This window comes from Nicrophorus vespilloides, unplaced genomic scaffold, assembly GCF_001412225.1.
Source record: "Nicrophorus vespilloides isolate i.1.1-1 unplaced genomic scaffold, Nicve_v1.0, whole genome shotgun sequence".
Taxonomy (NCBI): Eukaryota; Metazoa; Arthropoda; class Insecta; order Coleoptera; family Silphidae; genus Nicrophorus; species Nicrophorus vespilloides.
This window is the reverse complement of record NW_017096720.1, coordinates 225,224-245,141: the sequence shown is the minus strand read 5'-3', so window position 1 is coordinate 245,141 and position 19,918 is coordinate 225,224. Positions and strand designations below refer to the sequence as shown.

Here is a 19,918-nt window from a genome sequence, read left to right as displayed (position 1 = left end):
CTTAATATTTCATTTTTTATTCACATTCAAATCTTACGCTTTTTACACATATGATTAGTTTAATATTCATTAATCCAGAAAGTAAGTTCCAATTACATAAAAATCAATTAGAATAGATTGATTTTAGCTTTAATACTAAATTCAATTAATTTATGTTTTAATGCATCACAGTTAAGTTCATTTAAAACATAAAATAATTTTGTTAAAATTTTGTTGTTTTCTTAGCTTTTTATGTATTTAATTGTATGTAGATTATATTAACAATAATTGCGTTTATATACAAATATATAAGATATTTGTCAGTCTGTAATGGAATGAAGTTTGAATACAATTAGTCTAGAGAGGTCTTGGCGTGCATCAAAGGTAGTTTTTCATACGGGAACAGTTGGAATTATCTTCGCTTTATAATTACATATTAAGTTGGTAAAAGCTGTCGTGAGTCTGTCAAGCACGCAGTTCGCTATTTAGCAAATTATACATGCCGTCGCTCATGTATAGAACCTAGACTGGCTACGTCAAGCGCAACCACTTAACAACTTGCACGCCTATATGTATGTATGCACAGATCTAGTTACAATCCGTAGGCTATACCTTGATATAGGCTAAAACATACGTAGTTAAATTCTTTAATTTTATAGCATAGTTTATTTAGAAAATGAAGTACTTTTTTGTAAAGAAATTTACTAATAGTTATTAAATTAGTATATGATGTTGGATATACATTCTTCTATGAGTTTCAATTTTATTGGTAAAGTTTATTTTTAAAATAATGCTGTTCCATGAAATATACGAATAGTTATGAAATTAGTTTATAGCCAAAGTTGAGCCGTTTTATTTGCAGTGCTGCAATAATTAGTGCGGAATTGGAAACGGGCAAATATAAATAAACTAGGAATAGATATCAATTTTCTGAATATGTTTTTATCTTCGGCAGAGGCCATTAATTACCGCCGTAAATGTTTATAGGCTATGAATGCCCGGCGCATTCACCACAACGTTTATTGCAGTGTGGCGAAAAAAAATATCAAAATGCATACTCATATATATATATTTATATGAAAAGTGTGGATGAGAGAGCGAAAGAGATAGAAAAAAAAGCCAATCAACTATAAATCAGTAAGCCGCACCAATAACTGCTTTTTATGTATATTTTAACCTATTCTGTTTCCAGCCGCAATATAAACCAACGGTGTATGAAGTGCACAAAACCGGTTCACATAACGATGTTATTAAAAACGCATATTTTGTTTGTAAACTCAACCCTTTGATATGGTTACTAATGACGAGCGAAGCAAAAATCTACCATATTTGTATGTACGTGCATGGACTTCTGGTTCAAGTGAAGAGTATCGGATGGAAACGGGATGCACATGCATTATGTATATAACATGTTTCCTCGACTTTGGAGCCGATAAATCTCGAGGATCTCTATCTATTCCTGCCTCTTTCCCAACTCCTCTCTTCTCTCTACCAGCGAGACGACCCATTAACGAAACCGTCCTTAAAAGCAAACATTTTTTACGCCGTTGTCCACATGTGGATTTTATGGAACAATTTACGGTTATTGGAAACCGAAAGTTCGGCCCAATAAATCGGAATCGCGCCACCCTCTCAACCCTAGACTCTCCTCGTAAATACACTCAAAATGTATTCCTCGACACGGATTGAAAATTCTATATTGTCCGGCCCCGCTTCAAGAAGAAAAAAGGATGGTGCATCGATTGGGTTTAAAAAGGGAGAGATGGAACGGATATTTATATGAGGGGGAGGGAGATGTTTTGTTTCTGTTTTGTTCGGCTATTCTAAATTCAAACGAGACCTAAAAAGGCGATTCAATATCGTCGGAACATTAGGAAAACGCTGCCTCTACTGCTTTTGCCGCATTTGCTGCGATGCACACAATAAAATACCGACCCATCCTCGGGCTATTTAACCCTTATTGTCTTTTCCACGGCTTCTCAGACTATTCCATGGATTGAATATTATTTACATATATGTTATTGTACTAGTCTATAATAATTTTAAACCTAACCTATTATTAGTTAATATATACATTTACTACATTTACTTCGTCTCTATCTTATATTGGATTTATGATAATATTTTAATTCTTAATCGAAATATTAAAACTCTAGATATTTCAATAAATGTTATTAATATATTTAATTATTCCAATTATAAATAATAATAAAGAATGTCTATCTACAATTTTCGTTATTATTTTTTCAGCCAGTTTTTTTGGTGTAATAAATAGTTGGCTTTTAAAAGATATTTAGTTTTCTTTCTTTTTTTTTTGCTCGTCGTGCAAATGTGGTGGGAGGAATATGTCTAACTATGCTGTAACTGAGACTAAAGTTTTCAAATGGATGCCACCTTGGAGGATTTGAGCAGAAATATAGAATAACGAATTGGCCGAAGAAGCGACCAAATAAAGTTTTTTTTTTACGATCGAAAACTTTCTTAATATACGCTTTTTTTTAACTGAACTACACACACCGAAGAGATATATTATTACTTCCATGAAATACAATTTTGAATGCATTGCTGTAGTCATGTAGTTTTTTTATGAATTAAATTTAATGTTTGTTCCATATATTTCTGTATGATATCTTGTTATTGCCAATAGATTTACTCCTATCAACTAATCTTTTGTCGAGTCTTCCAGAACAAATCCTTTTCTTATCTAAACCTACCCCAAAGGATAACAACCTCTTGTTTTTTTGTACTTCCTATACCCGGCTCTAAGTTATCTTAATGTCTTAGTGATAATAACCTAACCTATAGAATAGTGGTTCCTAGTCCATTGTAAATAACTCTAGGAATTTTAGTAAGTCAGTGAATTTATATTTATAAGTACATGGTTTGTCATATTTACATTAAAACTTCATATTTGATTATTTATTTTTATAGTGTATACATTGTAAAATGTAAAGCTTTAAAAAAAATAGTCTATAATGTCTGTAACATTGATGTTAGTATTTAACAACAAACTTTAGTATAAAATATCGTTATTCTATAATTACCAAAGTATAAAAATTAATATTCAGTACAAACGCATTTCAATAAATATTACAAATTAGCAGATTACGTCATAAATTGTAACTTTTAGTTAAGCATAAATCTTTTATAGTTATCAAAGTACAACAATCAATAACAGTATCCACAAAAATATTCAAAATACTTAATTTATATGTTATGTTATCATTAATAGTATATATTTCAAGAATTTCATAATTTTCAGTTTGTTCCAAAAGCAAATGAACATAAATTCATAATATCTCTAGCGTTATCATGTTATAAACATTACATGTAATCGACATGTAGATTGTACGTTACGAATACTTCTGATTTCGGTGCGGCGTTGCTATTAATGCTGTTTCAGCTTTTACTGTGCTTTATCAAAATTAGCGTTACATAATACAATTCGCGATTGAAATTGAGCCATGAATCTTTCGCGCGCGTATACATCCCGAATGCATTTTCGAATGTGTTTGATGGAATCGAAATTCGGTAAAACCAGTTTCGGGGGCATTCGAAACGCGCATAACATTTGATTGCAACAGTGACCACCATCCATTATACCCTTCTCCCCCATCCTCCGATTATGGGAGTACAGTAATCACGTGTAATGGAACTGTTTTCACAGTCGCAGTTTTAAGCGCACCACCCCCAAAATTTTCGCAATTCCAATGAAAATCATGCATAGATGCATGCGGGGATACAGAGGAGAGATATATATCAAAACGAACTGGCCTGGTTTATTCCATATCACTACATTTAATGTCGCATAAATATTAACTATAAATATAGATTCACACGCAGATTGAACATTTTATGGGAGGCATGTCGAGCGATGCAGGAACTTCCGGATTATGGCTTCCCGTTGTTTATACTTTTAGCAAGCGTTCGAATACAGTTCATCTTTGAAAAAATAATAATTTCAATTCAATTGGATCTTAATTTTCTAGAAAATATCCAGGAAAGATAAATTATTTCTAATCAGAAAATTCATGCATATCAATTTTTTTTTTTCAAAGAGTTAAACAACAATATCTTGTGCTAAAATGATGAAGCTTGGGTAGAGCTTTTACAGGACGCATATCCTTTTGGAGAAAGAAAGAGGATGAGATCCATCCTCATCACGCAAATGTATCCGCGAGACGTTTACACATTTATTTCATGTTTCCCTTTCACTTTGGGCACCGTTGCCATGCGTCTTTGGATGCTGTTAGTGTTAACGTGGATGCTGGAATTAGGCCAAAGGGATGGAAGCTTTCATCGCAATAGGAAAATCCCGGAGCATTTTGTTTGTGCGGGCGATGTATGTGTATGTCGTACATAACCATTAATAAATTTATTACCCTCCACCCCTCAGTACGTAACGTAACCATCTGCGCGTTGAATAAAATATTAGCCTCGAATTGAATTAGGCAACATCGCAGATAAATATATTCAATTTCATTCCGTTTCCACTATTTTACACACTTCAAATCAATTACTTGCATCTACACGAAACGCATTTACAATTCGCTACAAAAGATGCGCTCGAAAGTTTTTCACAGCTGTGCTGTGATGATGTTTAGCAAGTGCACTTAAGGTACAGAAGGATTCTTTAATAATGACGAGACGCATTTGGAACAATGTAAATGTTTTCAGTGTAATCCGGAAGCTGGGAGTGAAATTTTAATATATTCCTTTCAGTATTTTGACAAACTTCCACTAGCAATTATGGTGGTATTATAATACTCCCCTTGTTGCTCCTTTTCTTTTCCATTTCCCGAGACGTATTTTTGTGTTTGCAACTTAATTTGCGAATGCCATTTGCATCTTAATCGCGGTCCTACATTTCCCATAAAATCCCGACAAGGAAATTTCTGTTTAATTAGCTTTTATCTACACTAATTGCCCATATAATGTCTCAATTCCCAATTTTACACCGGAAAAGTTTTATGATCAAATTAATAAATTTTAGTCATAATTGCTTTTAAAAATGATATTTGAACAATAAATTATTTATATTATGTAAAATTTTACATTTTTTTTGTAAATTGTCTAAACATATTTAAAAAAATAGAATATTAATTATTTTTACAAATGATCATAATTTATACTAAGTAATAAAAGTAGTAAAATAAATCTTTTATAATATATGAACAAATATTTAATGATAACCTAAAGCGAATTGTTTAATAAAAAAAAATCATATGGAAATAAAAAAATTAATTATTATTGTTAATCGTTTTCAGAATGACAGTCGAATACGAGCCTAAGAGTCCTGAAGCCTTGCTGAAGATATCCCCCGTTAAGGTTGAAGACGAGGCCAGCTACAAATGCGAGATAACATATCTGGAAGTACGAGAGAACTGCGACGTTGTGCAAATCATCAAGCTATCAACTCTAGGTAAGTTTTTAAAATTATTTTAATTTTATTCATTTGGTCATCGCATTAACCTTTAGTTAGTCAAAGTGAAGCGAATTCTATTTTATTTTTTCAAATAACTTTTGATTGAAACATGTAAATTTTTCACTATTAAAATTACGCATTAATATTTTTCATAAACTTATTATTTTATGTGCTTTTGTGGATTACTTATTAACTTAAAATTCAAACTATAAGTCTGTTAAATATAAACTGATGTAACTATAGAAAAAAATATATGGAAGAGAAAAAAATAGTAACATTTCTTTTATGACATTTTGTAATTAAGTAACTTACAATAATTATATATTTTAACTATTATTTTATTGGAATATATATATGTGAATTTTAAAAACTCTTATGAAACATTTCTCTAAATATGTATATTTTAAGTACATTATTAAATAAATATGTATTAACAAAATTGATTTTTTGAAAATTAATGCTTGAAATCTAAACAATATTTGCATTAAAGTAAAGTATTAATGTTTGGAAAGATTATTATAATATTATAAAATAATTGAAAATCCCTTTGTATTATACTAAATGAAATAATTACATATAAATGGATGAATGGAATAATAGCAAGTATTATTACATGAAGTAGCTTCATTATTTACGTAGATGTTGAAGTGCGAAAAGCCATTGGATATTGGTGAAGTCTGATCATGTGCTGAGAGAGGGTGATTCGATATTTATGGAACCAGTAGTAATATTAACTCAATTATGCGCACCATTATCAAGTTTCCATGGGGGTGCTGAAAGCGTTGACCATATATGTATTCACTTAACCGATCACTTTGGTTTTGGAGAACACTGCCGTTGCCAATTAGTCGACACTCCTTGTCGGTAATTAAAGCGCCGACACGTTTGAGCACTCGAGTGGGGTTTCAACTTTCTTAGGTTAGGCACACTCGTTACAAGTGCTATGTTTGTCACACCGTATTACTTGGAATATATTCACCATCCTCTTCATTCATCGTGCTGGATTCCCGTTTTGGCAAACATACCCTTTGCGATCTATTTACTTTTTAGAATCAACAACACGTACTTAGCTAATTTCCTGCGAAATCTATTTACACAGAAAATTAGCACGCATTCACCTTCTTGTTTCTATTATCTACGATTCAGTAACGTCTCATATAAATTTTTGAGGTTGAAGAAGCTCTACCAACACCAACTGTACTTTTTAAAATCAACAACACTTAGACAATTTTTTGTTGTTTCCATTGTCTACGCTTCAGTGGCCTCTCATGAAATTTATTTAGGTTGACCAAGGTTAGTAGCAACGTATTTCAGACTGCAATTTCACCAACCCCAACTACATTTTTTTAAATCAACAATACCTATTTTGCTAATTTCAGGCGAAATTGCAAGCATTCTCCTTATAATTTCGATGCTCAAACTATATTGTCTTAACGTAAAAATTATGTTGTCTTGATGTTACAAATGATGCACTACCAACGTATCTCGGGCTCCAATGTTACCAGCCCAAACTACACGAAAATCACTACGTTATTCCTACAATTTTTGTAAAGGTAAGGTCTGCATTCAATGCAGCTCCAACTTTGAGACATTGCTATAGTCAGTTATATTTATAGCAAACATCATTTTATTACATAATTATATTTTTTTATTCTCTATAGCTAAATTAGTACTAATTAGTATTTTAGTACAATAAAAAAAAACTTAGTACATAATTAATAATACAGGAATTATCAATTTCTACTAGAGGAGCTACAGCCTCTTATTGACGAGGCGCTACTGAATATGTTGCACAACAGTACAGCAGATTTATTTCAGACTGCGTACTGTTTTCCTCGCTTCAGCACAGCGGTGTCGTAATAACCAACACTTAATTGCGTAAGGGTCTAATAACTCGGCGGTGTTGGGGACACCATCCATCATGCAGACTTCTGCAAATATTCCATTGTCCTGGCTGCTTCAGATTTGCGTTGACGTCACAAACTTGCCGAAATAAATCTATGCTCTATTGTATAATCCTGTGCGAATAATAATAACTGCACAACTTATTGTTACTAAACTTATAACTTCTTGCACTTAACTCAATTCTCCTGTACAGATTCTTTCAGGCAAAGTTTCATTACTTAATTTTCTACGTTCCTCAATAATATTTTTGAAAAACAGTTTTCAGTGATAATTACTTTTAATTTGTACATTTTTTTCAATTCATCGAATAAATTTACTTTTAAACTAAAATTAATTATTTGAATTATCATTACAATTTTCTGATCTCAATAATACTTTATCTGAGGTTATCAGAAAAACAGATCAAGTTGAAATAGAAATAGAAAGATATTCAGTTCGAATAATGTTCAGCTGTTGGTAAAATATTGAATAACGTCTACTTCGTTGTACGGTCGAAAAAGAAATAATATATTGAAAGGAATTACCGCATAATGGAAAAGGTTATCAGGCTAAAGCTTGACATATACTGTAAGGAAACTCTGAAAGAGAATATAAAGCCTGCCAAGTAAACTAAAATCGATATCATCATTCCGCTCCAACGGCAGATCAAATGCTTGAATATTATTAAAATATTTCCTCCTTCTTGTATTTCACTATATCTATCTGATTAAACTTATAACATAGAGTAAAACAAACATTCTAAGTTTTATTCAGTGGTTCATGGAAAAAAAATAAAAAGCACTATATTTTTATTGTTAATAATTATACAGTTATGTAAATAATTACGGACAAAATACTATAGATTTTAAGTCTGAAATTTCTCAGTAATATTATTGCATTAACACAAAATATATGACTAGAAAACAATGTTGCAGTTTTGGCAAATGCGTTATCCCTTAGATCCTGAGGCATAAATTAATTAAGTGCGAAGTGGTGGGTGTAATTAACGTGATTCAATGTTTAGATATTAATTACCAAACATGTATTGGATATTAATTTCGCTGCGGTTTCGGTAACAGATTGCGGACTACTCTCCACCTCCCTCTCTCTCTTCTTAGTATGTAAGTGTGTCGTGCCCCGCAGGGCGAAGGGGTTGTTACGTAAGGGAAGTCCCTTTGGGAGAGAGATACAGAGGTAGTGCAGCAATCAATGATTGAAATACAACAACCAATGGCGATGTTATCATCTTGCATGGACGTCTTCCGTAGCATTATGTATTATGTACTTTGCTGTTTGGCGAGGGCAAACGGGTGGGAAATTAAAAAGCGTTCTCTGCGCGATACCTAGAAATGATTTACGTCGGACCGACGTTCTACGTAATAAATCGCGATGGGATTTTCCACTTGGCCGTCGCCGTGTTGAACACTTTCCAGCCGGAGATGGGCTGATTTATGTTCCGGCCTGAAAACGAAGAGATCTCTATACACAAACGCATACAAACACATCCTGCGCCCTTCTTCTACTCCTTGTTTTTCTTCTTTTCCTTTTGCTTCTGCGGGAACACGAGAAATACTCTTAAATATATAGATTTCCTTTTGTTTTCCTTATGCTCGGCTAGCACAGGGATATAAATTCTGGCCTGCGTAGCTTACAACGAACACAGAAGAAGCTATGCACCTCGTGTGCTTGAATGAAAAACATGCTCACAGCCCAAACATCCTCCAATGTTAATTACGTTATTACCATTCCTAAAAAAAAGTAAAGTAATCTTCATACAATTGAAAATATATTAAACTACTTTAATTAACTCATCTTGCAATATACAAAAATGGATAATTTTTTAACAATGATGTATTTTGTGATGTTTATAATTGGTATAATTTCTATTAGCTTGGAAAGATCTCTGCAATTTGTAAGATTTTATGTATAAATAGTTAAATTTCACATATTAAAATCTTGATCTTGTACTATTTATGTAAAAATGTAATAGACTGTTTGAAAGAAAAGTTTGAATATAAATATATCATGTCAAAATAGTAATGGGACACGTATTATATAGTTTTTTTTCCGTGTCCCTTTTATTGTTATACATGACGTATAACCATGGGGATGGAAAGCTATGTATATATGCATTCGAAATTTTGTAAAAGGAGGGTGGTATTTTTTGAAAGCCTTATGGATCCCATCTCGCGTCGATTCTTTCTTTCCTACAGCCGTTTATCAGAGATGACCCAAATTTGTCGGTACTTCTCAGTGTGTACATATACCCATACGTACTATAGCATATATAGAGGGACGCACGTAGAGTCGGTATCGGCCTCGTGATTTCTTACCCGGAAACAGACCCGATACCGAGCATTAATCTCGTTCCGGACGTGAACCCGCGACCTCCATGCCACGCCACCACCCCCGAATACCATGCCAACAGCCGACACCACCGCCACCATCCAACAACCCCTACGTCTCTCTGCCTGCAATATATGTTGGCTCTTTTCACACCGCACATCCATATTTCGTCACGCGTCCGTATTATTCTTGCACTATATCGGAAGCATCGACCAAATTTATTGCCCGCATCGGAAATATATTTGTGTACATATCAAACAAACAGAAATTGTTGTGAACGTGCCATCATTTCATCGAATACATGCCCTCCCTGTCTGCCTTCACCCTGCACCATCGAACACTACAATCTCACCGATATGACACATGCCTTCCTTGCAGAATTGTATTTCAATGGACTCGGATTTACTTCTTCAATGCACACACACACACACTTCAGAAGACTCAAGAAAATACATGATCATAATTTATAGCAACCTTTCAATATCTCCCATACAAATAGATCCATGAATATTCTAATTAAAGTCGCAACTGAATATCAATTCACCAATGCATTTCCATTAGAACTATGTTACATAATATGTTACGTTAAGTTATGTTACAATAATATTTCTACAAATTATAACTAGAATTAAAAAATAATTAATTTATTATGAAAATTGACAAATAAATTTAATTTTTACAATTTTTTAAATAAATTTTTAAATTAAAGAAAAAACTCGTATAAACTTATTTTTCTATTATTGAAATTAATATTTAGTGATTTAATATTAAATAAATGAATATAGGAGAATTAAAAGAAAAATTTATAGAAATCTGAATACGAAGACAAATGGATAATTAAATATTGTATAATAATAGGATTAATTGATTTATCTCTTCATAAAACTACATCAATTATTCAACTAACTATTTTAAAATGTTCATTGTTTATTTAAAGAAAGAAATGTGTTTAATATTGAAATCACACGTATCTCGTACAATGAAAACCTAATTTAAAACCATATTACATTACAAATTGGCTCCGAAACGAACTAACAGATATTAAGGTTAATTTTGATTGCAATGGATTTGGGTTACGTAAAATTATCGTATTTGCGGTATCCCAAAATGCAATTCTCCGAAATTTAATTGAACCAAAATACACGGATCCGATCGAAACTTTAATACCGACATATGTGCACGCATGTAAGTTTTTTCCGATTCGAAATAATTGTGCGGTCCACGTTTGATGGTCTACAGCCGGTCCACAGATTATATCATCCTCACATTCATGGTCAATATTACGGTTTAAAACGATGATCGTTGCGTGAGTTTGTTACGAAACTATTTGATGCTCCCTTTTGAGCATCATCTGAAAACTGAATACGCCGGCAAAGCATAGTTTTGGACTGGTGATTTACACGATATTGCGTGCATCAGTGATACAAAATTCGGTTTCCATTAAAGTTATATCAATTCCATTTGTATTAAACGATAATGATAATGTCGAAAATACAATCGCATCGAATACTTATTTAATTTGTTTTCAGGTTTTAAGTCTGTAATGCGTAATTACATTGTATTTTTTTATGAGATTGTGTCAGGTGTATCAATCGATTTCGCTTAATCAGGACACCGGCTAATGAGGACAGACGCTTATTAGGAACAACTAACAAATGGAAATGGAACTTTGGACAATTGGGCCTGCCGCTTAATCGGGACAAATCCTGATGTATCCCGATTAAGAGGAATCACCTGTATATAGAACTGTATTAATGCAGGTCATATGTCAAAGAATTTTATACATTGCAACTATATCTAGTACATTTTTATTTATACATAAGATCCTTAAAAGATTAACTACAACAAATGTTATGCATATATTCATATTATAAATTTGAAAGCTGTGTCGCTCCGAAAGAAAAATGTATATAAGCTGTATGCTTTATTTATTTTGAAAATCCGCTTTCGTCCCAATATTCTATATAAAAATGTACATACATTTTTGATGTTCGACCTACGTTGCTCGTCCCAATTTTAGGCTCGGTCGTAAACGTGCTAAAACGAACTGAGCAAAGAGAGAGCGGATAAAAAAAAAAGAGGAAAAAAGTGTTGCAGAAGAGAAAGTAGGAACACGCCGCACCGCCCGGCTTTTCTTTAATATATATGAAGAGAAAAAATAATCTCCCACGGGATGCAAATAATTTTCAGGCGCGAATAAATGTTCGGTAATCCCGAAAAACTCTTCCCAGCGACAAGTCGCTTTCAGCACTTCATTATCTTTGCCCTTGCTTCGCTCCAAAGCAGATTTCCTAATGAGATTGCGAGGGTGAAATGAATTGGATACTGCCGTCGATATAAATTAAATCTCTTACAAAATATAGTAGGAGCGTAAAAATCAATAAATATATACAGTTTTTCAATAATTTGTACATTTACCAAACATTGTAGCAAAATTTCCATCACTATTAAAATACGAAATAGTCTGATTTGATTATAGAGGTATAGCTTGTATCATTATAGAATTGGTGGAGACTATGAAGAAGTATCTATAGTAACATGTTAGGTATAGTGTGGATGTATTATTATAAATACTGTCACATGAATAGATAGGTATGTAAAGTTGAAATTGTTAAAGTATATTTTAAGTTTTTTTGTTGTTTTCAATTTTCAATTTTACGAAACTAATAGTTTTTAATCGGGACTTTATACCAGTTTCGTCATTGCCTCTAATATCTAATGACAAGTACAAGTACAAATGAGGGAGGTTTGGAAAATCAAAGGGATTCAATTAATGGTTGTAATATGCAAATCGAGGATGCTTGCAGCAGCGATTTAAGTGTGTATCAAAGTGATAAGTGAGTATAGTTTGTAGATGACAGCTGTCGGACACGAACCGAATATTCCCCAGGAATTGGAGGCATACATATACATGATCCTCTCCTCTATTCTCTCTCTCTCTCTATCACTCCCTTCAATAGTTTCAGCGGATTGCAGTTTTCAAAGCATTTTTGATATGCCTATACAATTTGCGAATGGAATCCATCGAACGCCGCCGCTGAAGCACGGAAAGGGCACCAGACAGATTCAACTTCCAGCCCCGACCAAATAAATTTGCACTAAAAAAAAACGCACATACAATAAAAAATCCGGACAATTTGATTCTCTGCTCCTGAATTGTATCAATTGGCTCGTTTTCAGGATGGTTTGAGTGGGAGTTGGAGGTTGTGAGTAATATTTCAAAAGTGTGTATGAGTGAGTTTGTGAAATGTTGGAGAGGGGTGCGTTTAAAGTCCGTTCTGTGCAAATTTAATGGGGGTGGCTTGAGGCGGCAGGGACGGTTGGCTGTCGTATAATTTTTATTGTGATTTGTACACGAGACGGCGGAGGCATTTTATTGCCACTATAACGTAGAAACGGTCGTAAACTATGCAGCTACCACATTAAGCTGCATATCTATTGCGGAGCCCTTTGGCGCATGCACACGGCCCTCCGGTGCACCGGAAGAGGATTAAATTGGGATTGGATGGGAGATTGTGGTTGCCGCGTTAAGAAAATCGCGCGACTTTGCTTTTAATCACACTACATATAGATCACCATCATTGAAAGATCTTTCAAACTATCAGCTGTATCCATTAGACATTTTCAAATATATCACTCTTTGAGTTAAGAACACCTGTGAGTTGACACAGCTGGAGAAATCCTTAGGTGTGAGCAACACAACACACTTTGTGGAAATCAACTGTACCAAGTGCACATCAAGATGTAACAGCTGCCCCATATCCATAAAGAAAAATATTGCTAATAAATAAAATTTACTAAATTCGAGGTTACCCATAAATACAATCACAATAAAATTCTGTACAAGTTTTCATTTATTATATTATAGTCATTATATGCATTTATGATTTTTATTAATAAAGATAATTTGAAGCTTTTGAAAACCATGACTATCGTTTTATGACTCATTTTCAGTATTCGATATAATGACACCAATACTGATCGTTTATGCCTAGCTTTTATTTTTTTGATGAGGGAGGAAACAGAGTTGCCTCGCCCTTTGCACGACGATGATGATCATTATGATGACGGTGGCAACTGACGGACGACTTCAAGGTCACCCGGTCCATTAATCAGAGGGCTGTGGTTGCGGCGGCGACGTCGGTGGTGGTGGCGGTAGCGGCGAATATGATCCCCACGATGACAGCTTCCACATTTGTCAACACCCGCAGCCGCATTTCCAAACGCCGTCGTCGCCGCCCCCGCCTATCCCCCACGTGACCTCATTATTAAATAACATCGCGTCTACTTCGCATAACTTCAACTGTCAATACTTCATTAATAATAAATTTCTTCCGGACCCCAAATATTTATGACAAGCTACCAGCATTTCTCGCATATTCGTTCAACCCCTTTCACTTCCTTCCATTATTATCCCTTATTTATTTTTCACACCTACAATCTTAAGCTTAAGTGCTGAAAGGAGGTTGCATTATGTCACAACCTAATCCTAGTATGTCGAAGAATAGAGCTTAACTTAAAAAGCAAGAGCTTATCGATTATTTTAAAATGAATACTTTTTACTCTTTATATTAATAATTGATGGAATTGATATGAAAGATAACTATTTAATTGCTCTAATTTCACTTATAAGCTATTACTTTCTTTTCTTACTCCTAATATTATTATTAACATCCTTAATATAATAAGCCATTATTTTAGCGAGTATAAAACCCTTTTAAGGACGGACTTTGAAGGCTCGGATGGGTAAGAAGAGGTGTGTGTGTGCAATAATAATCAATTTAGAAATGGTTTCGTCAAAGTTAAGTGCACACGAGTTCCTAAGTAGTTCCGCTATTATTTCATACAATTTTCTTTAATGTTATTCCAGCCCTTCTCCGCAGCCATTTATTTTGCTTCAACAAAATGAGTTCGTAAAGTGCAGTCCCGGTTTCTCCTCTGAAAACTACCCCTTCTCTTTCTAACACACACACACACACACCCCTTGTACCGTTGTTATTAATTGCCGCTAACACCTAGCTAACCGACATCAAGTCCAGCGGACAGTAAATAACCAACCTTTACAGCGTACTTATTACCTGCAAATTGTATTAAAAAATAAAAGTAAATTCGCCGCAATAAAAGCGTTTAATCGCGTAAGGCGGTGAAAACTGAATTTATTGCTTTAGGGGTTTCTGGAATAAAACTGCGAAGGGGGGTGTGTTCTTAAAACGCTTTTTACTACATGATAAATTCGGTATTATCTGGGAACACGCCGTCGTGGACAAGTATCGTGCACCTACCCCAATGGTGGGGTAGTTCAGCTACAACATTGAGTCGTAGCCGCAACCGCCGACGGAACAACACATTGTAAGCGATTTTTACATTTCCTGTGGGGCTTTACGAGACGGAAGCTTTCATAAAATCCAATCGCCAATTTAATGTCCGACCTAACCCCAACTCTCCAAACCCCCAAAGCCGTCTCCATTTCCACTCTCACCTCCTACCGAACTATCACTTAAATCGTCCGTGTGCATTACGGAAATTAGATCGCAATTATTTAACACTCCGCTTCAAAGAACACAATTACTACTTTGTTCCGTTTCGATCTTTTATTGCTTTGCATTTGGGCAAATCGACTAAAGCTATTGATTTCAAACGTGTATATCAATCCTGATAATAGTTCATTACATCTTCAACGTTCATTTACATCTTCGTTTGATTACCGCAAATGCCATTTACTTCCATTAGTTATTCCTTTGTTAAAAAACAGTTAAACCTTCTATAAGCCAACTACTGCTATTACAATATGCTTAAACGCAATACAATTACATAAAATATTAGAATCCATTAATCGGATTATTTTACATCTGATTAATAGCTTAAAACTAGTGCAAATTATGCATCGATTAGATCTATTATATACTCATCCTTAAAAGCATAATTATATACATTATGAATATACAGTCGGTCCTCTTTTTATGCGGTTTTGAAGTTATGCGGTTTTTATTTCAAGAAGCATTTTTTTTTTCATCGAAAAAGATGATAATTCTGAACGAAGTTTCAACGCGAGCTTCAGAATTGCATTTCTGGATATCAGGAATTGTACAAAATATATAGCAAAGCCATTGCAAAGTTTAATCACTGATTATATTGTCAAAAGGAAAAAATCAACATGCGAAGTTGAGACTAATTTTACATCATTATCTTCAGGACGTAGATCTGATATGCTGATTCTCTTCTAGTGATGAAAGTGATTTCGAACCAGTTTGCAAATTATGACGAACACTCTCATATAGCGACGATAATTCTAAAGAAAAAAATGTGAAGAAAGAAAACTTTCATAAAAATGTTCTCTATTTTTTTTTTAATTTTTCCGTGTACATTTAGATGGAAAATGTGTAGATTATATTTTTCTGAAATTTAATAAACTTGTCTATGATTGTTAACGTTTTTATATAATTATAAATAAACATTTCAGAAAGAATATAGTAAGACTAATTATTTTTCTGAAATTTAATAAACCCTTTTTTTATGCGATTTTCGGTATATTGTAACTCATTGGTTTAGTTTGATACGGTTTTAAAAAATTATGGAACGTATCCTTTATTTTTATACGTTTGTCTAATCCTTCTTTGTGCGATTTATTTTTATGCGTTTTCCTGTTGAACGTATCTACCGCATAAAAAGAGAACCAAGTGTATTAGAGAACATAATAAAGTTGTAAATTTAATTACTAAATTCGAAAACGAATACAAACTAATTTATTATACTGTTAATTTACCAAATATTTAACTCTATTAGTTCACGTTTTTATATAACAGGACGGCCTACTTGATTTTTGAAACAGTTGAAAAATTGATTTTTTTCAAATATGTCGTAAGGATAACGAGACAAAAAAAATCGCGATTAAGTATAAAAGAACGAACAATTTGGCTGCCCCAGTTATATAACATTAAGCTCTAAATGCATACATTGGAATCATGTGTATATCCGCTTGCATATTTTCTTATTGGATGAAGTATGAACGCTCCTTTTTCATTATATATTGTTAATTATTTTATGCTGGTGACAATAGAAAAGTATGTCTAATTTTGTCAACTAATTCATATATAAATGAACCCTGATTCAACGCGTATCTGTAGATAAAATTGAAAGTAGTCGATGTGAATGTAAAATTTAATAAACTAAAATTCGTTTGTGAAAAACTACGTTTTTATGAAAGTTTTCCATATAAAAATAATCATGTATGAAAAGGAAGTAGCATAGCTTTGGTATTATAAAAAAAATCAACGTAAAGTATAAGGGGAACCACCACGTGCCTGTATGTTAGCAACGGGGATTAATTGGTTTGCAATAAATACTGGAGAGCTCACGCTATGTGGAGTATAATGTGCACAAAACACTCAACGTGATATGCCCTCTTCCTCTGAATGCACGTGTACATACGGAGGCCACTCAAAACGTACGAGGAGATGAACGGGGGTCGGTCTGGAAACCCTCTAGCTACCAACAACAGCACCGCTAGTTCACCAGGGTTTAAACCAAATACAAAAAATATATATATACATATATGTGAAGAGAGAACGATGGGGAGAAACAAACATACATACACACCATTGCCGTACATAAAACCCTTACTCCACTTCAATCCATTCAACGTTTGTCTAGAAACTGAGCAACGCACAATGACGAGCCAATTATGATTACCCTACCTTAAAAACAAACCCTTCCTCTGCATTTATGTTTTTATATACGCATCTTAGAGTTTAAACTAGATTTCAAATATTTAAAAAACTCAATTAATGTTTATTAAATTAAACTAATTAACTCATTATACTTTATAAATTTTAATCCAGTATAAATAAAGCTGTATCCATATAATGTATGAAAAGTGACTCAAATGTATTTCAGACATAACAACTACTGTCATATATCTGACTGTTTACTAATAAATAAATAAGTAGTAATTAAAAACTTCCTAATAATTACAAACAACCAACTTTTTTCTATGTTTTATTTAACAGATTCTAATAATTAAACTTTGAAAATTAATTTTACTGCTCGATTTGTTTCTTTCTCATTTCAAATTAATTTTGTTCGAAATACTTGATTAACGCACGCAACCTTTATATAACTTCCATCTATGTAAAGCAATGAACACACATAAGAACTGCAATATGTAATTACAAAGTATAATGTGCGGTTTTCGTTGCATGCTGCTTCATTCAATTCGTACGTCCCTCGGAATGTAATTAAATTGCGCACATTTTTTAAAATAACATTTTCACAGTCCATTTGCTATTTTTAGTCGTGATTTATGTTACTGAATATATTTATATATTTTTAGCAAATAAAAAGAAACAGGTCGATTCTAATTTTAATTGTGTTAATTTCACAATCTGTCAAGTGACGCATATACCAAATTTGGTAAAGAAATAAATATAAATTGTGATGCCCATTGTTATTTCCCTAATTAGATAAAGTGTAATTATTCTTTTATCTACGTGCATTACATCGTAATTAACTTGTCAAGTCGTAACTGTAACAAACTCCAAATAAATGTGCTTTCAATATATTAATTAATAATAACTACAAATAAAATGATTTATGCAATCAGTTTTTTAATTAATTAGTAATATATTAGTTAAGTGATTGAAATATAATTAGACCATTAGGCCGACGTGACCATGAAATTGCAATAAAATTAGTTCATCTATCCATAAAATACGCGGTCGTTATCTTTATAGCTACTATATTTAGAATTAATTTATTGCACAAATAATGGACTTAATTGAAATATGTAAATCATATATAATAATCGATAGCGCTACAATCCACATCAATAATGATGTAATTTATTATTGATGCTTGTATTGTATTTAATGAATTTATTAGTTAATTGTAATGATAAAATTAAATAGTTATTAAACAAGTCATATTGAACATTTTTATATATTTAATAACAGAACATTTCTATATCCTGAATTAATTGAAAGTTTTTGTTAACGATAATTTCAGTATAAATTGGTTAATTCCTGAAAACTGTGGTTGATAATCGTAGTACAAGTTAGTTGTAGTTCATTGCTTAAACTCATATGTGATTATAAACAATTCGCTTAGTTTGAGTATGTCATTGTTGAATTTGCGTTCTCATCTCTGTGTTTTATTGTAAATAATTTGTGTTGCTACAACTTCATGTCAATATGTGCAGAATTGAATGTATGCACTGGGAAAGTGGCAAAGGATGGAAGATGAAGCAAGCAGCAGTACATAATCTAGGATTGCGCGTGTTTGTTTTCCTTCGCAGCGCCAGCAAATCCTTAGAAATCACGAATTCTAGTTGAACAAACAGACAGACGGTTTCGGAAGATATTTGCAGTGTGTCAAGAGCGGGTGTAGCGGTGTGGGTTTGTAGGCCAAAACCACTGCTGCAGCGAACTGCACGCAACCGCAGAAATTAAGCAGTTTAGTTCATTTGCGTTATTGCATCACCCAAAAACCGCCGTGTACTTCCTCCATCAATTTCAGCGAGAGAGATGCATCGATACTCGATAGCTGCAGCTGCTGTTGATATTACACCATTTGTCTTGTTCTCAAGCATCGGAATCAGACAATCCTAACAGAAAAGTTAATTTAATCAACGTTGAAATCTGTGCCTCGCGGATGCTTTTAAAAGTTATCCCATGATGCGCAGATATAAAAGTTTATTTCAATTCTGGCCCTCCTTTTTTCCTTCGTCCTGTTCCCTTTTTTTTCGTTGTAGTCTCTGCTTCCTTTCCCATCCAAAGTCATCTGATCCGAAAACTTTTCCTCCGAGCTTACTTATGCACAACTAATTAGGCCGAGAATTAAAAATAAAGGAAAGTATACGCGCATTCCCCGAAAAAGGTTTCCTCGAATTTTACTTGGCTTCTCCTCGTTCCTTCTTTACTATTACGTAACGTATCTTATGTATTTCTGTAATTCATTTACATTTACCCCGAAGTTCGCTTAGTAATTAAGTTTTTTAAGTGTTTCCTCTAATTACTAAAAAAGCGGACATAATTAATGAATTCGTAATTAATTTTAATATTCAACATTAAAATCAAGACTGTCTCAATCATAATTTCATATTCTAAAATTTTTGCATTCATGTTAGTAATTATTTTCTAAAAATTGATATTTTCGTTAAAATTAATAGATAATATGTGATAACTAAAAAATAAAAATCTTTTTCCATTAACTTTTATGGTGAAGTTATAAACTGATAACTCAACACACTTGACATTCCTAAATAGAAAACTAAAAGCTAAAGCCCTTTTG

General features: G+C 33.1%; 1 protein-coding gene across 1 annotated transcript in view; it reads left to right on the top strand.

The window, feature by feature from the left end:
- The first annotated feature begins 5,247 nt into the window (after positions 1 to 5,247).
- LOC108557968 overlaps positions 5,248 to 19,918 on the top strand; it is a 48,932-nt gene continuing 34,261 nt past the window's right edge. Inside the window, 1 exon segment of the mRNA XM_017914717.1 lies at positions 5,248 to 5,401. Within this exon segment, the coding sequence (XP_017770206.1) occupies positions 5,248 to 5,401 (154 nt within the window).